This window comes from Callospermophilus lateralis, chromosome 3 (assembly GCF_048772815.1).
Source record: "Callospermophilus lateralis isolate mCalLat2 chromosome 3, mCalLat2.hap1, whole genome shotgun sequence".
Taxonomy (NCBI): Eukaryota; Metazoa; Chordata; class Mammalia; order Rodentia; family Sciuridae; genus Callospermophilus; species Callospermophilus lateralis.
The window spans coordinates 107,720,382-107,745,316 of NC_135307.1; the positions used below are offsets into that span (position 1 = coordinate 107,720,382).

The 24,935-nt window shown below is 34.0% G+C and overlaps 1 protein-coding gene and 1 pseudogene across 5 annotated transcripts in view; one reads left to right on the forward strand and one right to left on the reverse strand.

Annotated features, from left to right (window-relative positions):
- The window catches only part of Herc1 (HECT and RLD domain containing E3 ubiquitin protein ligase family member 1), a 185,032-nt gene that overhangs the window by 105,391 nt on the left and 54,706 nt on the right, over nucleotides 1-24,935 (reverse strand). For all 5 annotated transcript variants that reach the window (XM_076850910.2, XM_076850909.2, XM_076850908.2 and 2 more), the window contains exons 8-17: nucleotides 24,689-24,816; nucleotides 21,248-21,392; nucleotides 20,976-21,147; nucleotides 19,210-19,344; nucleotides 18,389-18,554; nucleotides 9,247-9,372; nucleotides 7,771-7,992; nucleotides 6,661-6,813; nucleotides 6,195-6,327; nucleotides 1,330-1,521 (exon numbers count right to left, since the gene is read on the reverse strand). In XM_076850910.2, the coding sequence (XP_076707025.1) occupies nucleotides 1,330-1,521; nucleotides 6,195-6,327; nucleotides 6,661-6,813; nucleotides 7,771-7,992; nucleotides 9,247-9,372; nucleotides 18,389-18,554; nucleotides 19,210-19,344; nucleotides 20,976-21,147; nucleotides 21,248-21,392; nucleotides 24,689-24,816 (1,572 nt within the window). The remainder of the gene's footprint in view (nucleotides 1-1,329; nucleotides 1,522-6,194; nucleotides 6,328-6,660; nucleotides 6,814-7,770; nucleotides 7,993-9,246; nucleotides 9,373-18,388; nucleotides 18,555-19,209; nucleotides 19,345-20,975; nucleotides 21,148-21,247; nucleotides 21,393-24,688; nucleotides 24,817-24,935) is intronic.
- Nucleotides 2,341-3,308, forward strand: LOC143394103 (transcription initiation factor TFIID subunit 9-like; annotated as a pseudogene).

Below are 24,935 nucleotides of genomic sequence, written 5' to 3' on the forward strand. Positions count from 1 at the left end.
GAATTGTTTTGTACTAAGATGCACACCCATGCTTTTTCTCCTGCATATTTTGTTTCTGTTTTGTTTTTAGTACTGGGAATTAAGCTCCAGGGTTCTTTACCACTGAGTTACATCACCTGCCCTTTTTATTTTTTATTTTGAGACAAGGTCTCATAAGTTGCTGAGGCTGGCCTCAAACTTGCAATCCTCCTGTCTCAGCCTTCTGAGTCACTGGGATTACAGGCATGCATCACTGCACCCAACTATACATTTATTTTTAGTTTTGTAAATTGATTTTGTTTATTTTTTATGTGGTGCTGAGACTCAAACCCAATGCCTCACTTGTGGTAGGCAAGCGCTCCACCACTGAGCCACAACCCCAGCCCTGTACATTTGTTTTTAAAAGTTCTTCAGTTAAAAAAAAAAGGAAGAAGACACTTAAAATTAAGAAGATATAGTGATATAAAGAAAAACAGAAATCAAAAAATCCAAAACACAGTTATTTGAAAAGACAAGGCTGAGAATGGTAGTACACCTCCAAAATCCCAGATACTTAGGAGGCTGACAAGAAAGATTCCAAGTTCGAGAACAGCTTGGGCAACTTAATAAGACTCGGTCTCAAAATAATTTATTTTTAAAAAGGGTTGGTGATGTAGCTCCCTGCTAAAACATCTATGGGTTCAATTCCCAGTTTTTCCCAGCCCACATAAAAAAAGTGAATTAAAATGCCATATCTAAAATCAAAATATTATTTCCTACAAAGTACCCAAAAAGAAAAGCACTGAAAGATGGGTTCTCAATTTCTATTCTTTACATTCAATCAGGTCTCTATATGTCCAAACAAAATCTGTCAAACAGATTTAAAATGAAAAACCTTTGTTTTAAGAAATGAAACTTTTTAGTTGAATCTACTATATTGATTAATCTAATAATATACTTATTTCAAATTTTATAAATTATATATTGATTACAATATACAAAAATATATTGACTACATTATTTTAAGTACCTCTAAGGAAAAAATGGTGCTGAATAAATTATAACAATGCTTTCCTATCATGCATTGTAGGGTGCATCTCAATTTCAACTATGTCAAATTTTGAAGGAAAAGAAGTCTTAGAACCAATACTCAAGCCTGATGATCATAAAGATACTTTTTGTAACTCTCATATACTAGCAACTTTTTTGGTTGCTTCATGTCAGTTCTCACTTTAGACTCTAAAGTCTTAGAAGATAATCTTATACCTATGATTACACTAAAAATCCAAGTGTCAAGACTTTAAATGATGTATGCAAGAGGAACAACTTTTCTGAGAAGTATTATTTAACCTCTTAACTACCTTCACTTACCATGAAGAGGCCACTGTAGCTCTTGGTCTTCTAAAAGAGCAGCAGCTGGCAGAAGTCTATTAAGGCAATCAAGTGGTGGCAAAAGATCAAGGAGGTAACTCAATAAAGGACGAGCCACTGACACCGGAAGTAACAGCAGGGAATTAACAATCTGACAAAGCATGCTGCCTGCAGCTGAAACGTATATCACATCTATGAGGGCAAAATGCAATGTCAATTAATTATTTCAAATAAACTTAAAAGGAAAAAAAAAGAACCTAAGAAATATTACTTTAGTTTGGAACAGGGTAGACTAATTCAATAACTCTTTACTGAACACCCACCTAGTAGCTGGTATCACACTAACATTCAACAAACATTTTGTAAGATAGCATACATACCTTCCATACCAACAAATTCAAAGGATTAAAACTGCTTTCCTTAAAATGCATTATGAATTTCTCACTCATTAATTTATCCTCATTTTAAAATTTACTCAAATATTTATTGAGAACCATCTGGGGATGTAGCTCAGTGGTACAGTGCTTGCCTAGCATGAGTCAATCCCTGGGTTCAATTCCTAGTACTGGAAAGAAAAATGAATGGAGTACCAACAAGACCAGACACTGGTCTAAGTAAAGGGGAAACAGCCATTACCAAAGCTGTCAAAATTCTTGCCTTGTGGTGATTACATTCTAGTGACAGAAATTTTTGATTTATTTTAAACCAAATTTGCTTTTTAAAATTAAGACCATCTTAAAACATGTCTTTTAATTATGGATATTTATTTTAAATCAAGTTTGTTTCAATATTTCATTGCATTTGAAACTAGAAGGAACATTCAGATATGACATCAGTTTGAACACACTAAATTTTAGATCACAGTGATGATTATGTTGATTTTGAACACTGTGTTCATCAGTATATTAGAAGTTGGAAAAACCACAATAGGCAAAAAAACTTGCATTCAGATCAGGACTAAAGTACATTAATGTGGTTGATTTAGCTCAAGAAGCTTGATTACCAGGTATCATGGAATCAGGCAAGATGACTTCTCCAACAAACATGCCAAAAAATGCACAGGTGATGACACAAATCCTAAAGGATATGGGGATTACAGAAGAAGCAAGAGCTATAAATCTGGTGTTGGAGTCTGCCTTTTGAAATGTGACCACAATTCCAGATGATGCTAAAACTTATTCAAGCCATGCTAAGAAAGCTACGGTTGAGCTGGGTATAATGGGGCATGCCTGTAATCCCAGCGGCTCAGGAGGCTGAGGCAGAAGGAATGCTAATTCAAAGCCAGCCTCAACAAAAGGGAGGTGCTAAGCAACTCAGTGAAACCCTATCTCCAAATAAAATACAAAATAGGGCTGGTGTGTGGCTCAGTGGTCAAGTGCCCCAGAGTTCAATCCCTGGTACCAAAAAAAAGAAAGAAAGCAAGCAAGCTACGGTTGATGTAGATGATGTGCAGAATGGCAATCTAGTGTTGAGCTCACCAGTGTCTTACATTTCCTTCCTCAAGAAATATTTTATTAGATATTGTAAGACAAAGAAACCAAACTCCTTTGCTATTGACCAAGCCACAGACAGGTTCTAGACTGTCAGTCTGATAGATATTGTTCAACAGCTTCAAACTATAGGCTCAAGTCTATACAAATTAAGACATCTATTTAGCAGGAATAACAGTTCCACAGCTAATATCAGATTAAATACTCCCACACTAGGCACATCAACCCCACAAACCATGTCTGTTTCAATTAAAGATTCCAATATCTCTTATAGGGCAAAGGTTTGCAATAAAGATGGTTGCCTCACAGTTCTCGGCTGAAAGATCATCAATTCCTACAAAATCAGCAATTCAGAATGTTCTTATTAATTCATCATTACTTGGGTCCAAAAACACTCTTATTCTCACTAATCTGGTATCATCACAAAATACTGCCAATGAATCATCAAATGCATTGAAAACAAAACATAATAAAGACGATGATGACTAAGTTAATTTGTAATCTAGCCTTGATGCATATAACATGCATACCTGAATCCAATGTACTGAAATTAAACAAGTATTTCACATTGTGTTTTAGAAGCTTAAATAGTATTTAATGAATAGATATAATTACTATACTTTGCAGTTGAAATGTTGGATTTTCTTATTTTTTTAAAATATTTATATTTTAGGTGTAGATGGACACAACACAATGCCTTTATTTTTATGTGGTGCTGAGGATTGAACCTGGGTCCTGCCCGTACTAGGCGAGTACTCTACCGCTGAGCCACAAACCCAGCCCCTTGGATTTTCTTTAATAGAACTAGTAATGGTTTTCATCGACTTTATGTATAAAAATAAAATTTTTCATTATCAAGTTGAAAAAAATTAAAATAAGTTTCAGATGCTTGTGGAACAAACAAATGGAGGTACCTAATAAGTAGAAATTTGAGTTTCTCAGTTTGTTTCTTTCTTTATCGTCAGGAAAACATCAGAGTTTATTTGGTTAAGGTCATACATACTAAATTATTAGTTGTATTTTGAACAAGCAAGAAAAAATACAGGTAGGCAACAAGATAAAGGCTTTAGTGCTCATGAAAGAAGTTTTTAGCTAGATACAGATATGGGAGTCATTGACATACATATTACGGTTAAAAACATTACTTAGATTAGACAAGTCTATTCAGGAAGAAAAAAAGAGCTTAAAACAGAATTCAGAGGATCCTCAACATTAACAGTCATGTCCAATGAAGAGGCCTACAAGAACCCACAGAAAAACAATGGTCAAAGACATGGGAAAAGACAGATCTGTGACTACAAAGTAGGCCACAAAAGAAAGCATTTCAAATAGGAAAAAGGAACAATGGCAAATGCTGAAGAAAGAGAAATAGTAGATAAAAGCATTTCACTATATGCCATTTAAAACTAATGTTTCTGAATTTATAGCATCCAATGTCTTTAAATTAAGCCCTGCCTTGCCAATTAGAATTTCTTAAGAACAATCAGTGCTACAATTACCCCTAAATCAAGATCAAAAGGATAGCTTTTCAATGTTTTTATTAGTACATTATAGTTATACATAATAGTTGGGTTCACTTTGATATAATCATAAATGCATATAACATAGTTTGCTGCTTCTCAATTCCTAGGACTTCTCCTTTTTCTCTCCTCCTCCCTCTGTTTGATCTCCCTCCTCTACTTATTGAATTTCCTTCTATTTATTTTTTAATTGGTAGATTATAGTTATACACAAAAGTGGAATTCATTGTGATATATTCATATATGCATGTAAATTGGTCATTTTCATTACACAGTTGGCCCCCTTACTAACCTCTCCTCTATTCCCCTGGGTCCCCATCCTCTACTGTTTCCCTTTTTATATCCATGATATCTCCCCCTCTTTTTTCCCCCCTTATTTCTTTCTAGCTGGAGAGAAACACAAACAGAGAAAACATGCAGCCCTTGACTTTCTACATCTGGCTTATTTTTCTTAGCATGATATTCTCAAGTTCCATCCATTTACCAGGAAATAACATAATTTCATTCTTCTTTATGGCTGAGTAAAACTCCATCATATATATACCACAGTTTCTTTATCCATTCATTCTTTGATGGACACCTAGGATGGTTCCACAACTTGACTATTATGAATTGTGATAAACACTGGTTTGCATGGATTACAACAGTATACTGATTACAGTTCTATTGAATAAATGCCAAGGAGTGAGATATCAGGGTCATAAATATGGTGGTTCCTTCTTAGCCTTTTGAGGAACTCCATATTCTTTCCACAGTGGTTATACTAACTTGCAGTCCCAACAACAACAACAAAAAAAAAACAACATGGTATTAGCATAAAAATAGACAAGAAGACCAAAGGAATAGAAATCATACAGACAAATCCACATAGGTACAGCAATCTGGTCTTTGACAAAGGCATCAAAAACATACATTGGAGAAAAGATGGGTTTTTTAAAACAAATGGTGCTGGATATCCATATGTAGAAGAATGAAACTAGATCCCTCTCTCTCTGCCACAAAAGTAACTCAAACTGGATCAAAGACCTAGAAATTAGACCAGAAACACTACAACTACTAGAAGAAAACAAAGCATCAACACTCCAAAAGGCAACAACTTCCTTAAGAAGACTCTAAAGGCAAGAATCAACAAGTGGGGTGGCTTCAAATTAGAAAGCTTCTGCACAGAAAAGGGCATAAAGAGAGAACCTACACAATGGGAAAAAGTCTGCCAGTTATTCTTCTGACAAGGAATTAATATTCAGAATATATAAAGAAGTTAAAAAACTTACCACCACCAAAAAAAAAAAAAAATCCAAGTATCCCAGACAATAAATGGGCAAATGATCTAAAGAGACATTTCTCAAAAGAAAAAATACAAATAGCCAACAAATACATGAAAAAATGTCCAACATCCTGAGAAGCCAGGGAAATGCAAATCAAAACTATATTGAGGGGCTATATATTGTAGCTCAGTGATCGAGTGCTTGCCTGGCACATTTGAGGCACTGGGTTCAATCCTCAGCACAGTAAATAAATAAATGAATGAATGAATGAATAAAAGTATTATGTCCATCTACAACTAAAAAAATTAACTACACGGATATTTCATCTCACTCCAGTTATAATGGCAACCATCAAGAATACAAATAACAATAACTGCTGACAAGGATATGGGGGTGGTAGACATACGCATACACATTGTTGGTGGGAGTGCATATTAATACAAAAGGATCTTTAACAGAAAGAAGTTTCAAGATCATTCCTCTTCCACTCACAGGCTTCAGGCCCTCTTAAGGCTTTAGAAAGACTATCGAGTCTTCCTTTTTAACCACCTTAACCACCAATTAAATGTGAAATTCAATACTAAACTTACCTCTTAACTTATCTCCAACACTGCCATTCCAAGGACTTTCTTTGAGCAAATTTGCAGAACGTGAATAAATATCTGTGGCATGAGGCAACAAGAGCTGAAGATGTTTATGAAGCAATGCCACACTGCTTGAGTTCTGAGGAGAAAGAAGTTCCTAATTACTACTTTGAAGGATTTAAGTACAGTTTGGTGCAATGGCAGAATAATAATATTATTCTGTAATCCCAGAAACTTGGGAAGCTGAAGCAGGAGGATCATAAGTTTGAGGCCAGTACCAGCAACTTAGCAAGACCCTGTCTCAAACTAAAAATGGCTGGGGATGTGGCTCAGTGGTAAAGCACCCCTGGGTTCAATCCCCAGTACCAGAAAGAAAGACAGATTCAAAAATTACAAAAATATTATGGCATAACCAAATATCTGAGTTTCAAGGTCCCTGATGGATCACCATAAAAGGCAAAGAATCATGTACCTCACTGATGTTATTAATATGGCAAAATGCCAACAGCTGTTTCTGTAATGAACACAGCAGTTCATGAAGATGAGCAGGCTGACTGTTCTCTGATGATGATGTTCCAAGTAGAAATTTATCACTATTCTTTTCTAGCTCTCCAAATGCTTGATCCTAAAATGACAAAAAATGAAGATTACTTTTAAAAATTTGAAAATCAAAGTGATGCCCTACCACAAATGATTCTAATTTAATAAGTCATTGTCTACTTTTTCCCATTACCAATGTTTAAATCTTTGTTGTAATCCTTATGCTATTAGCTATTAGATAGTAAAATTCATCAAACAATTTCAATTTGTTTTTCCATTAAAAAAAAAAACAAGTAATACATGCTTCACTACAGAAATTTTGAAAATAGAAAACAAGAAAAAGGAAAACAGTACAACTAAAACAATGTAGATTTTATTTTCACATGTTGTGGATTTCTAACATAATTCTTAATTAAATTTTTTTCTAATTATAAAGGAAATAAGTGAACTAGAGACATAAAAATTAAATAAAATGTATGATTCTAGATACTAAACTAGAGAGAAATTGCTATAACGGATTATAATAGCCTTATTATTATAGAGATTATGATGGTCTGAAGAAATGGACTAGGAAAAAATGGAAAGATTTAAGAAACACCACAGGTAAGAATTAACAGTTTCATAATACAGGGAAAGCTATGGGGCCCACTATTTACTCTCCAACTGACTAGACTATTAGTCAGAACCAAATGCATTGTTTAATTTTAAGATTTTATCTGAGTAAGGTTAATCCCTTGCTCATTATTATTTTTTAAAAAAAATTTTGTCTATTTTTATCTGTTTATTCTTCTTAATTAATAAGAAAAAAGTTTGGTAAGATTCTACCATAAATCCCTTTATAATTGTCAATTACGTATGATTTGGCTCCCACAGTATTTTAGAAAACCTGACACCCATGTTTCCCTCTTTGGGGAGGCGGGATTAAAGTTTCATTTACATGAATTCATGAACTATTGTGTTTAAATGTCAAAATATCTTGACTTGAAAAGACTCTTATCCCTTTATTCTTTTTTTTTATTACTATAATGAAAAAGTAACTTACTGTATAAAATCCTAAATTTCTTAAGAGGGTCTTCATCAAAATTTCAGCCAAATGGGTATCTGGATGGCAGCTCTGAGTGCCATAAGACTGATCTGACAGGTTTCCATAGCTAGTACACACAGAAGAGAGGTCAGCAGCATCAGAGGGTGAACTATAGCCAAGTAAGGAGGCTACATGGGTATGATCTTGCAAACTTGTCAAAATGATATCCAGTTGCATTCTCTAAAGAACAATGAAATAGGAACACATAATTAGCCTGAGATGCATTAGAATTTTTTTTTTAAAAAAAGGATCCTGGGAGAGGGTGGGGATGTGGCTCAAGTGGTAGTGCGCTCGCCTAGCATGCGTGAGGCACTGGGTTTGATTCTCAGCACCACATAAAAATAAAATATTGTGTTCATCTAAAACTAAAATAAATATTTTTTTTAAAAAAAGGATCCTAGAAGAAATAAAACTATACCAATCATGCTAACTAATCCACCTAATAGCCCAGATAAATAGTAATCTTCATGAAGTGTACAGTTATAAGAAAAATTAACTAATTAATACCATTCATGAAAATGCAACTTACGAATTTTTATTTCATTCTTCATTATAAAACCTAAAACTGTAAGCTAACATGGCATACTGTGCATAAGTACTATATGTAGATAGGAGTAGGAAATGCCAACAAATAAGTATGTTACTCTACAGAATTACCAATGATAACTACTTATTATGTTGTTTAAAATAAATCACTTGAAATCTAAACCAATGCAAACTACTCATTGGAAAGCATAACCATATGGATATTATTTTAATTTTTTATTTGTTTTAATTAGTTACACACGACAGTTCAATGATTGCATTACCAATGTGATTCTGCAACCTGTACACTTAGAAAAATGAGAAATTATATCCCATCTGATTCAAATGTATGATATGTCAAGGCCACATGGATATTATATTATCAGTTTTTACCACTTTGCTCCTTAAATCTGTACTTCTACAACTGATTCTTCTACTCGATTCAACAAAATATGCTTATTTTAAATGCACTTAAGATAATAAAAATGAAAAGAATAAGCATATTCATATCCTAAAATAATTTTTCTTTATATCATCTTTTACCTTTTGGACAAATAATTTCAAACAACATTCTGGGCTTAGAAGCAATAGTAGTAGCACATGTCCTGGATTTCAATTCAGCATACTACCAAAAAAACAAAGGATCTTGGGCTTAATACCATAATCGACATTGAAAAAACTGGTCATTATTTTAATAATTAGCCCCAGTAATTTAATGAATTATCACCTGTTTCACCTGAAGTCACTAGACAGCTGAGAATTCTTCCAATAAATAACATTAAATAACTAGGATTTTGCCATATCTATCAAGTTTTACTCCATGAACACATTGCAGTTGATTAGCTTTTTTTTTTTCCTCTCAATTATTTGTGATATTACTAGTTTACACAGATCCATGCAAAGGCTTACCTGTCCTTTAGATAAGCTTTCCCATCTATCAGGTCCTTGGGGTAAAAGAGAATGAAGTAATTCCATCCGTTCTCGTAAGGGAGGTAACAGCATGGTTGCTCCCACTGACAGAGTCTCAATTACTACCTGATATCAAAAAAGAAAAGTAGACTGACTGGGCCGATTTTTTCTTTTCTTTTTTTTTTTTTAATAAAAACACATGAAAAGTGAGTCCATTGACTATTGGGATCATAAGAAAGTAGCATGTGCAGAAATAAAGCAAGCAAGTCCTTCATTAGATATCTTTAAGAAGTATAGAAAATAAATTTTTGATTTGCTACTAAATAGTTAACCATCACCCAACCATTATTTAGTGTTGATCTATCTGACAGTGCTGGGCCTAGTAAGAAGTTGCGCAAAGTGGCCCTGCTTTCATGAGTATACAGTCTAATGCGGGGGGAGGGGGGGCTGAAAAAGTAATTAAAATCATGAGTCACGCCAGGTGCATGGCACACACCTATTATCTGAGCAGCCCAGGAGGCTGAGGCAGGAAGATCATGAGTTCAAGGTCAGCCTCATCAACTTAATATAAAGGTCCTAACCAACTCAATGAGAGATTGTCTCTAAAAAAATATTTTTTAAGAAATGGCTGGAGATGTGGCTCAGTGGTTAAGCATTCCTGGGTTCAATCCTTAGTACTGCCCCTCTACCAAAATCATAAGTCACATAAAGAGGGAAAAAAAAGAATGACAATTAGTATGGCCCATAGGCTCATGGAAGGTCCTTCTAAGGATTAAGTATTTAAGAGATGGAGAGTTAGCAGGACTTAGCAAGAAAAAGGTCCAGGTAGTGTGAACAAAATAAGGAATAACTAGCTGTATTATCTTAGACCTCAAAACTTCTTAGGGTTATTAAATATTAATTTTTTATTGACCTGTGCAGTTTTATTTCTTATTTGTTCTTTTTTAGATATACATGATAGTACAGTTTTTTTGACACATTATACAGCCGTGGAGTATAAATTATTCTAATTAGGATCCCATACTTGTGGTTGTACATGATGTGGAGTATCACTTGTCACGAACATGGGGAAGCTATGTCTGATTCATTCTACTGTTTCTCCTATTCCCATCCTCCTTCTCTTCCCTTCCTCCCCCTTTGTCTAATCCAATGAACTTCTATTCCCGCACCCCCACCCCTTATTGTGTGTCAGCATCCACATATCAGAGAGAAAATTAGGTCTTTGGTTTTTTGGGATTGGCTTATTTCACCTAGCACAAAAGCCTCCAGATCCATCCATTTACTGGCAAAAGTCATAAAGTCATTCTTCTTTATGACTGAATAATATTCCATTGTGTATATATACCACATTTTCTTTATCAACTCATATGTGGAAGGGCACCTAGGTTGGTTCCTTAGTTCAGCTATTATGAATTGAGCTGCTATAAACATTGATGTGGCCGCTATAGTATGCTGATTTTAAGTCCTCATATACTGAGGAGCGGAATAACTGGGTCAAATGATGCTTCCTTTCCTAGTTTTCAGAGGAATCTCCATATTGTTTTCTAAAGTGGTTGCACCAATTTGCAGTCCAACCAGCAATATACGAGTATACCTTTTCCCCAACATCCTTGCCAACATTTATTGTTACTTGTGTTCTTCATAATTGCCATTCTGATTGGAGTAAGATGGAATTTCAGTGTAGTTTTAATTTTCATTTCTTTAATTGCCAGAGATTTCTGAACATTTTCTTATATCTTTGTTGACCATCCGTATTTCTTCTTTTATGAAGTGTCTGTTTCATTTCTTTGCCCATATATTGGCTGGGTTATTTGTTTTTTTGGTATTCTTTTTTGAATTACTATTTTTAAAATTTATATATGATAGCAGAATGCATTATAATTCATATTACACATATAGAGTACAAGTGTTCATACCTCTGGTTGCATACAAAGCACATTCATACTAATTCATGTCTTCATACATGTACTTTGGATAATGAGGTCCATCTCATTCCACCATCATTTCTAACCCCATGCCCTCTCATTTACCCTCCAACCCCTCTGCCCTAACTAGAGTTCATTTATTCTTCCCTTGTTCCCCCCTCCCTACTCCACTATAAATCACTATAAATCACAGATAACATTTGGCATTTGTATTTTTGGGATTGGCTAACTTCATTTAGCATTATCTTCTCCAAACCCATCTATTTACCTGCAAATGCCATGATTTTATTCTCTTTTATTGCTAAGTAAAATTCCATTGTGTATATATACATGCCACATTTTTTTTATCCATTCGTCCACTGAAGGGCATCTAGGTTGGCTCCACAGTTTAGCTATTGTGAATTGTGCTGCTATAAACATTGATGTGGCTGTATCCCTATAGAATGCAGTTTTTAAGTCCTTTGGCCTAGTCCAAGAAAGGGATAGCTGGGTCAAATGGTGGTTCCACTCCCAGTTTTCCAAGGAATCTCCATACTGCTTTCCATATTGGCTGCACCAATTTGTAGTCCCACCAACCAATGAATGAGTGTACCTTTTTCCCCACATCCTCGCCAACACTTATTGCTGTCTGTCTTCATAATAGCTCCCATTCTGACTGGAGTGAGATGATATCTTAGACAAGTTTTGATTTGCATTTCTCTGATCACTAGAGAAAATGAGCATTTTTTCATATATTTGTTGATTGATTGTATATCCTCTTCTGAGAAGTGTCTGTTCAGGTCCTTGGCCCATTTATTGATTGGGTTATTTGTTTTTTTGGTGCTTAGCTTTTTGAGTTCTTTATATAACCTAGAGATTAGTGTTCTATCTGATGTGTGAGGGATAAAAAATTTGCTCCAAGGATGTAGGCTCTCTGTTCACCTCACAGATTGTTTATTTTGCTGAGAAGAAACTATGTTAAATCTCAATACAATGTTGGGAGTGGTGGCCCAACCATCTCAAAATAAAATATAAAAACTTGCCTAGCATATGCCAAGCCCTGAGTTTAATCCCCATTACCATACAGATACATATAAAAAGCCTCAACAGAAGAGTTAGAATATAAGACTAAATTCAAGGAAAATGAGAAAAATGAAAAACAGGAAAGAAAATACAGAGAATTAAGAGAACTGATGATCCAGGAGGTCCAGTATCTCAGTAATAAAACAATTCTAGAGAAGAAAACAGTAAAGGGAAAATCAACAAAAAAAGATAATATCTTAAAACTGAAGACTATGAGTTTCTCATCTAAAGGACCCACCCAAATACCTACCCACAAGGTAAAAAGTCAGACCCATATCAGTTCTTATCACTTTGAAATGTGAGAACACCAAGGACAAGCAGAACTTGCTATAACATCCAGAGGGGAAAAACTAACTCACATAATTAAGAAACAATTTGAACAGCACTGATTTCCTAAGTAACAACACTTAAAGCTAGAAGAAAACCAAGCTATGTCTTCACAATTTTTATAGGAATTTGATTTCTAATTTAGAATTTGACTAAACTATTTATAAATATTTTTTATTCTCATATTTAAGTGTGAGAATATTCTTAATATATTTCCTTATTGGCCTTCTTTCAGAAGCTCATGATGGATACAGAAATTCAGCAGAAGCTACCTTACTCAAATGATCATGGTCAACATGGCCAGTAAAAAGAGCTATCAATATGAAGTCCATGTGATGATGTACCAAGGACACACCATTTCAGTGGTATTCTTGCCAAAAATTTTTTAAAAATTATTCAATCATAAGAAGATACAGAGAAATATCCAACAAAATAATTGGCCAGTAGTCATGAAGTACCAAGATCAAGAAAGACTAGAAGGCTATCTTTTCCTCTGGAGATGGCCCATGTTCTCCCTTGAGTGTGAATTCCTTGCTTTACCCCAAAACCATCTTTCTTTTGAGACTACCCCCCATTGTCCCTTGAATATGTGTCTACTTTCCTAAATAAACCTCTGTCTCTGTTTCTGGAAGAAAAAAAAGACAAGAAAAGACTGAAAAATTGTTATAAGAAGCTAAGGAGAAACAACAATTAAATGCAATATGGGATCCCAGAAAAGATTCTACAATCACAAGGACATTAGTAGAAAACAAATGTAATTTCTAACAAGCTCTTTAGTTTAGTTAATTGTTATTCAACCAGTACTAATTTCTTGGTTTTGATAATTTTACTATGGTTATGTAAAAAATTAATATTAGGCAAAGTTGGGTAAGATAATGTATACATAAACCATTACTTATGCAACTTTTTCTTAAGTCTACAATTGGTTCAAATAAAAAGTTAGGGCTAGGGATATGATTCAGCAATAATGTACTTGCTAGCATGCACGAGGTCCAAGGTTCAATTCAAAGCACAAATAAATAAATAAATACAAAATTAAAAGCTAAAAAAGAAAGAAATTCAGAGAGGGACCAAGGAAAAAGGTGGGAAAGCACACAAGAAAGAGCAGTTAACAGTAGTTGTTGCAAACAGATAAATTGTTAGAAGTTTCAAGGATAAGAAAAGAGGAAAAGAAATAAGCCATAATCATAACAACCCTGTACACATCCTGGGACTCTAAGTACTCTCTAAGTACTCTCCAAGGATAGAGTAGCTGTCAAGGAGATTAAAGGAATAAATATTTAATTTTACTTTTTTAAGTCTATTTTTCCTTATTTTACTCCAGAACTTTTAACCTTTAATCTATGCTAGCCCATTTCTGATAAATATTAAATTGTCATAGATCCTATCTATCAACTCTTCCCGCCCTTATTTCAGAGAATATATTCTTCTAATTGAAAAAAATCATGATTTTAATTTTCCTGAATTTAACAAATTGAATTATAATCCCTGTGTCATAAAATTCAGTGGCTTTTACTATATCCACAGAATTATGTACCGATCACTACCTAATTTTAGAACATTTTCATCATTCCAAAAAGAAACTCTGCCACTCTCTTCTTCCCCAAGCCCCTGATAACCAGTAACCTACTTTCTTTTTCTATAGATTTGCTTACTCTTCAAATTTCTTATTTATGGAATCATACTGACATGTAGACTATTGTGTCTTGTTTATTTCACTTAGCATGTTTATAAGATCCAGTCTTGTAGCATATATCACAGTTCTTCATTCTGTTTGTTTTTACAATTTTTAATATTTTACAAGTTTTACAATATTTTTTAACAGAATAATAGATCTGGACTCCAAATTCTAACTTTCCAAAATATAAAGCTTTACACTTCTATATTTTTTGTCCTTTTTAGATACATAACAGAGTATAATTTGACTTATTTATACAAACATGGAGTACCTCTTATTCTAATTAGGATCTCAGTGTTGTGGTGGTACATGATATAGAGATTCACTGTGGTATATTCATATATGTACATAGAAAAGTTATGTCAGAGGGGCTGGGGCTGAGGCTCAGCAGTAGAGCACTTGCCTGGCATGTGTGAGACACTGGGTTCAATTCTCAGCACCACATGTAAATAAATAAAATTTAAAAAGTCTATCAACAACTAAAAAATATTAAAAAAGAAAAGTTATGTCAGAATCATTCCACTGTCTTTCCTATTCCTCCCCACCTTCCTTTCATTCCCCTTTGTCTATTCATTCTGTTTTATGGTGGAATCGTAGTATTATATTGTATAGACACACCACCTTTTGTTCACCCATTCATCAGCTGATAGACACATGTATTGTTCCAACTTTTTGGCTACCATGAATAATGCTTCTGTGAGATTTGCATAAGAGTATTTGTGTGGATAAGGTTTTTAATTCTCTTGGGTACAGACCTTGTAGTGGAATCACTGGATCATATGGTTACTTTATGTTTAACTAGTTAAGGAACTATTTAACTGTTTTCCAAAGCAATGGCATGGTTTTATATCCCCATCAGTAACATACAAAGGTTCTAATTTCTTTACCACCCAAACATTTACTATTTTTGGTCTTTTTGGTTCTAGTTATTTAATGGGTATAAAGAGTATCTAACTGCGGTTTTCATTACATTTTAACTTATAACTAATGATGTTGAATAGTTTTTCATGTGTTTATTGGCAATTTATATATTTTATCTGAAAACATTTCTAAGATTCTTTGCTCATTTTTTAAAATATTTATTTTTTTAGTTGTAGTTGGACACAATACCATTTTTTATTTATTAATTTTTATGTGGTGCCGAGGATTGAACCCAGGGCTTCACACGTGTGAGGTGAGCACTCTACTGCTAAGCCACAACCCCAGCTCCTATACACTGTTTTTATATGGAAATACAACTGATTTTTGTATGTTGATCTTATATCCTGCAACCTTACTGTACTCATTTATGAACCCTAGTATGTTATAGTTTTTTTGTTTGTTGTTTCTTTTTAAACAGGGTCTTACTATGTTGCCCAGGCTAGCCTAGATCTCAGGATTCTCCCATCTCAGCCTCCCAGGCATGAGAACGTGTACCTTTACAACTGGCCTCATATTTTGTTTGTTGTGTAGTTCTTGGATTTTTAACATCCAAACCATGTCATATACAAATAGAAATATCTTCACTACCTATTTTCCAATCTAGATATCTTTTTTCTTTCTTGCATAAATTGCCCTGACATAGAAATGTCAAGAGTGGAAACCACTGTCTTGTTCCTGATCTTAAGGGGAAAACATTCAAGTGAGAGCATGAGCCAAAGATAGGCAGTTAGGGCAGGGACCTCAATAAGTGGCAGATTCCACGTTTCTTGCAGCTTCTGGTCATTAACTTCATTGGAGTATGTGCCAGAATCCTCAGTCACACCCTGAGCTACACCCTGAGCCAATCCCTGAGAAGTGGCTATGATCAACATCCTGTTTGGATTAGGAACCCCTGAACACCCCTCATCCTGATTGGATCTAGAAACTCCCCTCCCTAACGTCATTAGCCAATACTCCAAGCAAAACCATCTAAATCTCTTGACAGTAGCAACTCAGCAGTAACCCTCTTTTGGAACTCCTCCCCAGTGGGAGCTTTACCTCCTTTCTGGTTTCTTGAATAAATTTTATAACTTTACTCTCATACTCCTTTCAGTTTCAGGAGACAAAGAACATACAGATCTCTGTGTCTCTCAAGTCTTTCTCCACTGAGATGATATTAGCTGTGAATTTTTCCTAGACACTCTTTATCACATTCAGAATTCCCTTATAAAACATAATCATTCTTACATGAAAAAATATCTCTCTGGTTGTAATGTGGAAAAAAGGTTAAAGACAACATAGGCAATATATAGAAAGTTTACAAGGGGTGTACCCCTGAGTATTCAATGGTACATTTATGAGTTTATCCTGAAAAAATCATAAGAATAAAAAGTCAGGGAGACATTGATTGAAAATTTACAAGAGGAGTGATATTAGGAAAGATTCACTTTCTCCTTCAAAATATTTTATTTTGAATGATTTGTTTTATAATAGGCATGTAATGCTTAAAATCTCAAAAACCAATACAGCAATTTCATTTCTGAAAAAAAGAAGGTTTCCTTCTACTCCTATTTTGTTGCATGTTTTTATCATGAAGGATGTCGAGCTTTGTTAAATGTTTTTTCTCCATCTGCTGAAATAATCACAATTTTATTCTTTATTAATATGATGCATTATTTTGACTGATTTTCATAGTTTGAACCAACCTAGGATTTCTGGGGTATGTCCCACTTGGTCATGGTGTATAATCTTTCAGAAAAATTGCTGGATTTAATATGCTAGTAGTTTGTTGAGGATTTGCACACCTATATTTATAATGGATTTTGGTCCAGGTTTTTCATTCTTTCAAAATCTTAGAATATATTTGAAAAATATTTCTTCTTCTTTTGAAGTGTTTGTGAAGTATTGGTGTTAAACCCAAAAATATTTAGTGAATTCATAGTGAAGTCATTTGGTCTTGAGCTTTTCTTCACAAAATTTTTATAATATTATTATTGCAAATTTAATCTCTTATTATAGGTCCATTCAGATTTTTCATTTCTTTTTCAGTTTTTTATTTTTAAGTTGGTTTAGTAATTTGTGTTTTTCTAGAAATCTGTCCTTTTCATCTAGGTTATCTAATTGTTGATATACAGTTGTTCACAGTATCTCCTTATAACCCCTTGTATATCTGTAAAGTTAGTAGTAATGTCTTTTCTTTTATTCCTGATTTTAATACCTGAAGTCCCTCTCTTTTTGCTTGATTGATTGGTCTAGCAAGAAATTTGTCAATTTTTTAATCTTTGCTAAGAACCAACATTTAATTTCACTGATTTAATTCTCAACTGCTTTCCTATCCTTTATTTCTTTAATTTCACTCCAATTTATATTATTTATTTTTTTAACTTTCTCTGGGTTTATTTGCTTATACTTCTAATTTCTTCAGATAAAATATTAAATTATTGACTTGAGATATGAACTACTTTTAAACAGGCATTTATGGTTATAATTTTTTTCCTTAAGTACAGCTCTAGCTAAATTCTGTAAGTTTTGGTGTATTATGGTTTTATTTTCATTTAATTCAAAGCATTTTCTAATTTTCCTCATGATATTTTCTTTGACCCATTGATTACACAGGAATATATTGCTTAAAAATTACTGTGCATTCTATCCTTACTGGCCAGAATTTATTTTCCATATTTTCTATTATAAAAATGTTTTTTTTTCAGTTTCCCAAAATTGATACTGTAACATAATACCAAATAAGTTTTTTCAGACCATCTCTCTTTATGTATAATCACTGTTGTATCCCTTTATTCCTCCTTAAGCCAACCTTTATCACAGCTCTTACTGGGGCCCTATTAGATGACCCAGTCCACTTATTCAGCTATCAATATTGAATAAGTCATGACTAGGTACTAAAGATATAAAAATAAATAAATAAAAGTGGGTCCTTACCCTCAGAAATTCAGCTTGTGTAAACATGCTTATAAATAGGCAACTATAATACAATGAGATACAAGGAGAAACTCAACCTTGTGGGAGAGAAAAGACTGAATGGTTTCTCAGAGATGGCACCTGCCCTGTGTTAAAAGGATGAGTTAATCAAATTATCTACTCCCATCATGAAAATCGGAGGGGAAAAAAATCATGCAACTGAAGTTGTCCATTGTACAGTTGAATATATCATATACCTAGAATTTAAAAAAAAAAAAGGTGGGGGGAAGGGGGGGGGGCTTGAGTTACAGATTCACAAGTCCTAATCTCTTACCTCTTGGATTTCATCTGGAACAGTTGAATCCATCAGTCTGAAGAGCAAATTTCGAAGTGGACCTGCTTGCCTCCCAAGAATGCTGGTAGCTACCCCTCCCGCAAGTGCAAGAGCAAGGTGATTAGAAAGCAGCTTCAGGCACAGCTTGAGGAAACTGTGGTGTTCCCTGAAACCAAATAAACTGCTATAAATGTTTGGAACCTAAAAATGCATGTGATATCCAATTCAGGTAACATTTCTTCTCTTCCAAAATTTTATCAACTTGCTGAGCATAGTGGCTCATGCCTGTAATCACAGCTGCTTAGGAGGCTGAGATAGGATGATCACAAGTTCAAGACCAGCCTCAGCAGCTTAGCAAGGCCCTAAGCAAATAAGCAAGACCGGTCTTTAAGTAAAATATTAAAAAGGGTTAGGGATGCAGTTCAGTGGTTACGTACCCATGGGTTCAATCCCTAATACCCTCCCCCTCAAAAAAGTCATGACCCAACAGAAACTTTTTTAAACTATTTTTAGTTGTACATGGATATGATACCTTTATTTTATTTAATTTATTTATTTTTTATGTGGTGCTGAGGATCCAACCTGGTGCCTCACACATGCAAGGCAAGCACTCTACCACTGAGCTACAACCCCAGCCCCCCAACAGAAATTTTAAAAATATGTTTTGTGAAATTATAACCTTTAAACCTAGAAGTTATTAAGAATAAGTTTATCTCTTTCCTAGCTTATAAAGAAGTTTCATATAATTTATGGGAAAATAAGGAAGTCACATTTCAAAATATAACACACAAACATAAAATACATAGCTATTTATAACATACCTTGATGAAGGGAAAGGAAGAGGAGGAATCTCACTGTTTATTTTATCACAGTATCTCTCAAGAAATGAACGCAGGTGTGAGAAGGTACTCTCTTCAAGATCTACACAATAAGGTCGATGCCATGCAACAACTTGTCTATACAGAAGCATAAGAAAATCATGAATGAACTTCAAAAGGAAATTTCCATACAAGATTAAAAAAAAAAAAAACAACATAGTAAGGCTGAGAGATTTCAACAAGATACACAGAAAACCTTCTGTGCATTCTAATCTTACTGGCCAGAGTTTATTTTTATTTTCTGTTTTGTAATATGAAATTGGCTTTTTTAAGTTCCCCAAAATTAATACTAAAAAACCCTTCATTTTAACAACTGAGAAAAAACAAGAATTTACTGTCTTTAAAAAGAAAATACAACTATGTATTCTGAACATTTGGATACACATTCATCTGAAAGTAGAGGGCTGAGTCACATGATCTATTAAATTCTGGTTCTAGCATCTATAAAATATATATTTCACTTAAGAAAAAGTAGCCTGATTTTATAAAGTGATATACTAAGATCTATTAAAAGAAAAACTCCTGAAGCCTCTTGTGAAGATTTGCAAGATTGTGGGAAACAACTACATAAATATGAAATGGGAAGCTGCAGATTTAATATTAATAGCAAGTTATTTATATTTAACTTTTTTGGCTTTTGTTTTGAAGCTGTAGATTTAATATTAATAGCAAGTTATTTATATTTAACATTTTTTAGTCATAAATATTTTAATTGATTAGAATATCATAATAAATGCCCTCTAAATCAAAGTCTAGAATACAAATATAATATATTCTAAGTTGTAAATCATTTCATATGCATCCACAAGTATCTGATATAACATAAATGTCCCTTAAAACTCAATCTTCTACTAATGACTAAAAGTCACCAATCAATTTAAAAGATATGGTTATCACTTAGGAAAAAGCTAAATTTCTGCAAAAAATACCTTCCTTAACTTAAAAGTATTGCTACTGTTTGGATGAGGGTGGATGGATTCACCCCCCCCCAAAAAAAAACAATCAGATAAAGGCACTAAAGTTAAACAACTGTTTTAAACCCAGAGCCTAGTTCTGATCTTATTATTTAATTTCCTCTTGATATGACAACATTTATAAAAATCATTATCTAGGGATAGAGATGAAATTCAAAATGCTTAGAAGACAATTAAATTAGCTGGGTGCAGTGGTGCATACCTATAAGCCTGATGACAGGGAACCCACAAGTTTGAGGCCAACTTTGGCAACTTAGTAAGACCTGTCTCAAAATAAAAAAGCAAAAAGGGCAGGATGTTGCTCAGTAGTAGAGGACTCCTGGATTCAATCCCAAGTAGGGGGCAGGAGGACAAAAAGAAGAAAACAATTCAATTAAGAAACTATCTTGGGGCTGGGGGTGTGGCTCAAGCGGTAGCCCGCTCGCCTGGCATATGTGCGTCCTGGGTTCAATCCTCAGCACCACATACAAACAAAGATGTTGAGTCTGCCGAGAAGTAAAAAATAAATATTAAAAATTCTCTCTCTCTCTCTCTCTCTCTAAAAAAAAAATACAGGGTATAACTTCTTGCTTAAAAAACATATGTAATCTCTATATTCAAATGAAATCTAGATGTCATTTCCAAGCCAATACTAGAAATGTTCAGAAGGACATTTTATAATAAAATAGTTATTTCTGTTTTTACTGGTGTTTCTACTGTTATAAAAACAAGAATTTTTAAACAAAAGCATCTTACCTGTCTCTAGGGAGAGCAGTCCATGCCAGGCTATGTGATGTTCCAGCTGAGATCTGCTGAATAGCTATGCCATCTAAGCCACTCACTTTCTTTGGTTTAGTAATAGGACCTGTGGAATTTCCTTGGCCACACTGTCCCATTGAGTTATTGCCCCAGGCATAAACTTCATTATCTAAAAACAAAACAAAGTACAAAAGAAAATTCAAACTTAAATGTAATATATTTAAGAAAGATAATTACTAATATTATTTCTTTAAAACAAATGAATTTACCATGAGAAAGAGCCAAACAATGACTGTCTCCAATAGAAATGTCAACTATTCTTGTGGCAGCCAGTTCTTCAATAAGCTTGGGTCTCAAAGCAGTAGCTTCTGAAGAACCACAACCTAGACAAGCCCCACAGCCCCAAGCATAGACCTGAAAAAACAGAAATACACTACATTTAAGTACTAGAGACAATTAGTCTGTAGTTTAAATTGTTTAGTAATAAATGTCATATATCAAACAAGAGTATATTTGATACCATATAATAACTTTCAGTTACTAGAATAATATTTACTACGTTGATCATTTTAAAGATGGTCACAGTGATCACTGTACAGGTGGACAGGCAGAGCCAGGCTGAAAAAAAAAATTGGTCATAGAAAAAAATGAAAAGATCTGAAAGATTCTGTTAAACCTACTACTGATTGGCTTGTATTTTGTTATATTTACCTAATCGTAGCAACTTTGAAAATACTACCTTAAAACATCTCCTTTACATGCTTCTACTCTGCAGATGAGATCAAGATTAGACCAAGGTGTGATAATATATGGATTAACCATAAATGTTCAGAATTTAGTTTAAAAACTATCTTACCTCGCTGTTACGATAATTTGAATTTTTTAAAAGAACAACATTTGAAGCAGTAGTTGACATAGTTCCCTTTGAACATCTTCATTTTCATTAATTAATACCAAAATAATTACTGACTATTTAAAACATCTGGACAAACAAAGGGTTGCATAAGAAGGAAGATGATAAAATGATGACTGCCAATTCCCAAAATGAATAAAATTAAAACAATCAGCAAACTGAATATTGTTTTCTTCAATGGGTTTTAACAAGATCACAGACTCTACTCTTTATGCCATGGAATTTGGGTTTTGTTTTTATTTTTATCTTACAATTATTTTAAGAAATACTGCTGCTAAGAGGTTAAGCCTCTTCAACAACAACAACAACAACAACAACAACAAAAAAAAAAAAACACATTTATACTAGTTGCCAAAGAACTTACGAAGACAATTACAGAATGCAACAAAATTCCAATAAAGTTAAGAGATTAGGATCTAAAGATAAGGAAGGTGAAATAATATATAATCAAAATCATCACTGAAAATCTAGGGTTGGGGTTGTAGCTCAGTAGAGTGCTTGCCTAGCATTCTGAGGCACTGGGTTTGATTTTCAGCACCATAAACAAATAAATAAATAAATAAATTTAGGGATCAGATTATTCTACACAAAAAATATACACCCTATCTTTAAATATAAAATTATATTTAGTATAATGGTAGGTTATCCCTGAAGAGTCCTGAGGGGACTGACACAGAGTGAGGGAAAAGCAAATGTTGATCCTCACCTCATGCTCAACAAGTATAATTGTAAAAAGAACTGCTCTTAACATTTAAAAGAATTTCTTTCACTCTTTTCTAAACATAACTTAAATGTACACATGATACAACTATTCTATATAGCAAATAATTTGAAGTTCCTTAGAATTCAATGTAATGGATTTCCTGCTTATGATTTACCACCAACCAACAGGCAAATGATCCTCAATAGTTTATACAAACTTTCAATTCAAATAATCATCTTACATGATCATTTGTAGGCAAGGGAGACATTATTTTCCCTCATATAAAGAAGCAGATAGGGCTGGGATTGTGCCTCAGTGGTAGAGCATTTGCCTAGAATGTGTGAGGCACTGGGTTCAATTCTCAGCAGCGCATATAAATAAATAAAGTCCACTGACAACTAAGAGAATATTAAAAAAAAAAAAAAAAGGAAGAAGCAGATAAAGCTCAAGGGAGGGCTGTGATTTGCTTGTGACTATACATCAATTAAGCTTGCCTAGTAGGCTTGAGGCACTAGGTTCAATCCTCAGCACCACATAAAAATAAATAAATAAAGTAAAAGTATTGTATCTATCTACAACTAAAAATTTTTAAAAAAAGTAAGCATCTTCTGGTTTCAATCCATGGATTCTTATTACAAAATTCATAGAGAGAAATATGTAAAAGAATTTTTTAAGGCAGCAATTGATTAATGTAATTAAATACAAGGTGATGAATAGTTGGAGTTTTAAGACATAAGGCATTTCAGTCTCTCAAAAAATAATTAAATCATATGGTAATTTCAGCTTTGCTGCTTATCTGCCTGGTGAATTAATCAGAAAAAAATTTTATACCACTGGTTAGTACATAACGGGCTCCTACAAGTGAGAGAATAAGTGGATGGCTCACTTTTTCACTGTTATTGGGTAGACAAATGGTAGCAAATATTGTCAGTCTATCATCATACTTGGCTTCTCTTTATCACCACAATCAATCAGAGGAAGAGCCAATGAACACATATAAAAGTTCAAAAACTTTAAAGGAATGGTAAAATTGACTACCCTAGGCCTGAGCAACCTATTCCTCAGACAAATAAAACCATACCAGATTATTTTAATAAAGAAGTGTTCTGTTTACCCTCTGTTTTGATCATCCTCTTGCCTTTTAGTCTGTGTCACTGGCTTCACCAAGATCTAATCTTGCTTTCCCTGACTATCCATGATTTGGAGGGAAAGGGTTATGGAGTACTGAAGACTAAACTATATATAAAAATCAACTAATACAAAAAACAAGGAACTGAAGAAAATTTATCAGAGTCACAAAGGCTAGATCAGAAAACCTAGTTCCTCACTGGACATGGTGGCCTATCATCTCAGCATCAAGAGGCTGAGGCAGGGACCAGTATGGTGGTGCATGCCTATAATCCTAGCAGCTCAGGAAGCCGAGGGAGGAGGATCAGGAGTTCAAAGCCAGCATCAGTAACTCAGTGATACCCATCTCCAAAGAAAATATTAAAAAGGGCTGGGGACACTGGGGGCTCAGCGGTAGAGCACTTGCCTCGCATGTGTGAGGTACTGGGTTTGATCCTTAGCACCACATAAAAACAAACAAACAAAATAAAAGTATTATGTCCATCTACAAATAAATACACACACACACACACACACACACACACACACACAAAATGGCTGGGGATGTGGCTCTGGGTTCAATATCTGGTACCAAAAAAAAAAAAAAAGGCTGAGGCAAGAGGATCACAAGTTTGAGGCTAGCCTCACTTAATGAGGCCCTCAGGAACTTTCAAGATCATGTCTCAAGATTAAAAATAAAAAGGAGTGGGGGTGTAGCTTGGTCGTAAAGCACTCCTGGGTTCAATTCCCAGTACCAAAAAAAAAAAAAAAAAAAAAAAACGAGAGAGAGAGAGAGAGAGAGAGAGAGAGAGAGAGAGAGAAAACCTAGTTCCTTCTTAGATTCTCTACTTCAAAAAGGGAAAATATTTCATTTTCGTATGTTATCTAAAAACTTATCTTTTAATTTTGAAATTTAAATACAATTGTTACATTTTAGTTACCTAGTCCTCTGAAATACTCTCTTTTATGTTCATTCCACAGTCCTACCTGCCCTGTTGATGTCAAAGAAAGTGAAGATTGGCTCCCAGCACAAACTTTACGAATAAACATTCCTTGTAAAGCTTCAATAACTTTTGGTTTATACACTCTGTTGGTATCACCATGGCCAAGTTTGCCTATAAAAACAATTACATTCAAGTTAAACAATTCAATGTTTAAAGAGCTTCCATTCTTTTTCTAAGTACTAAGGTTGATAAAGCGCTCTAATCTTTCCATTGCTAACCTGACAGATGTG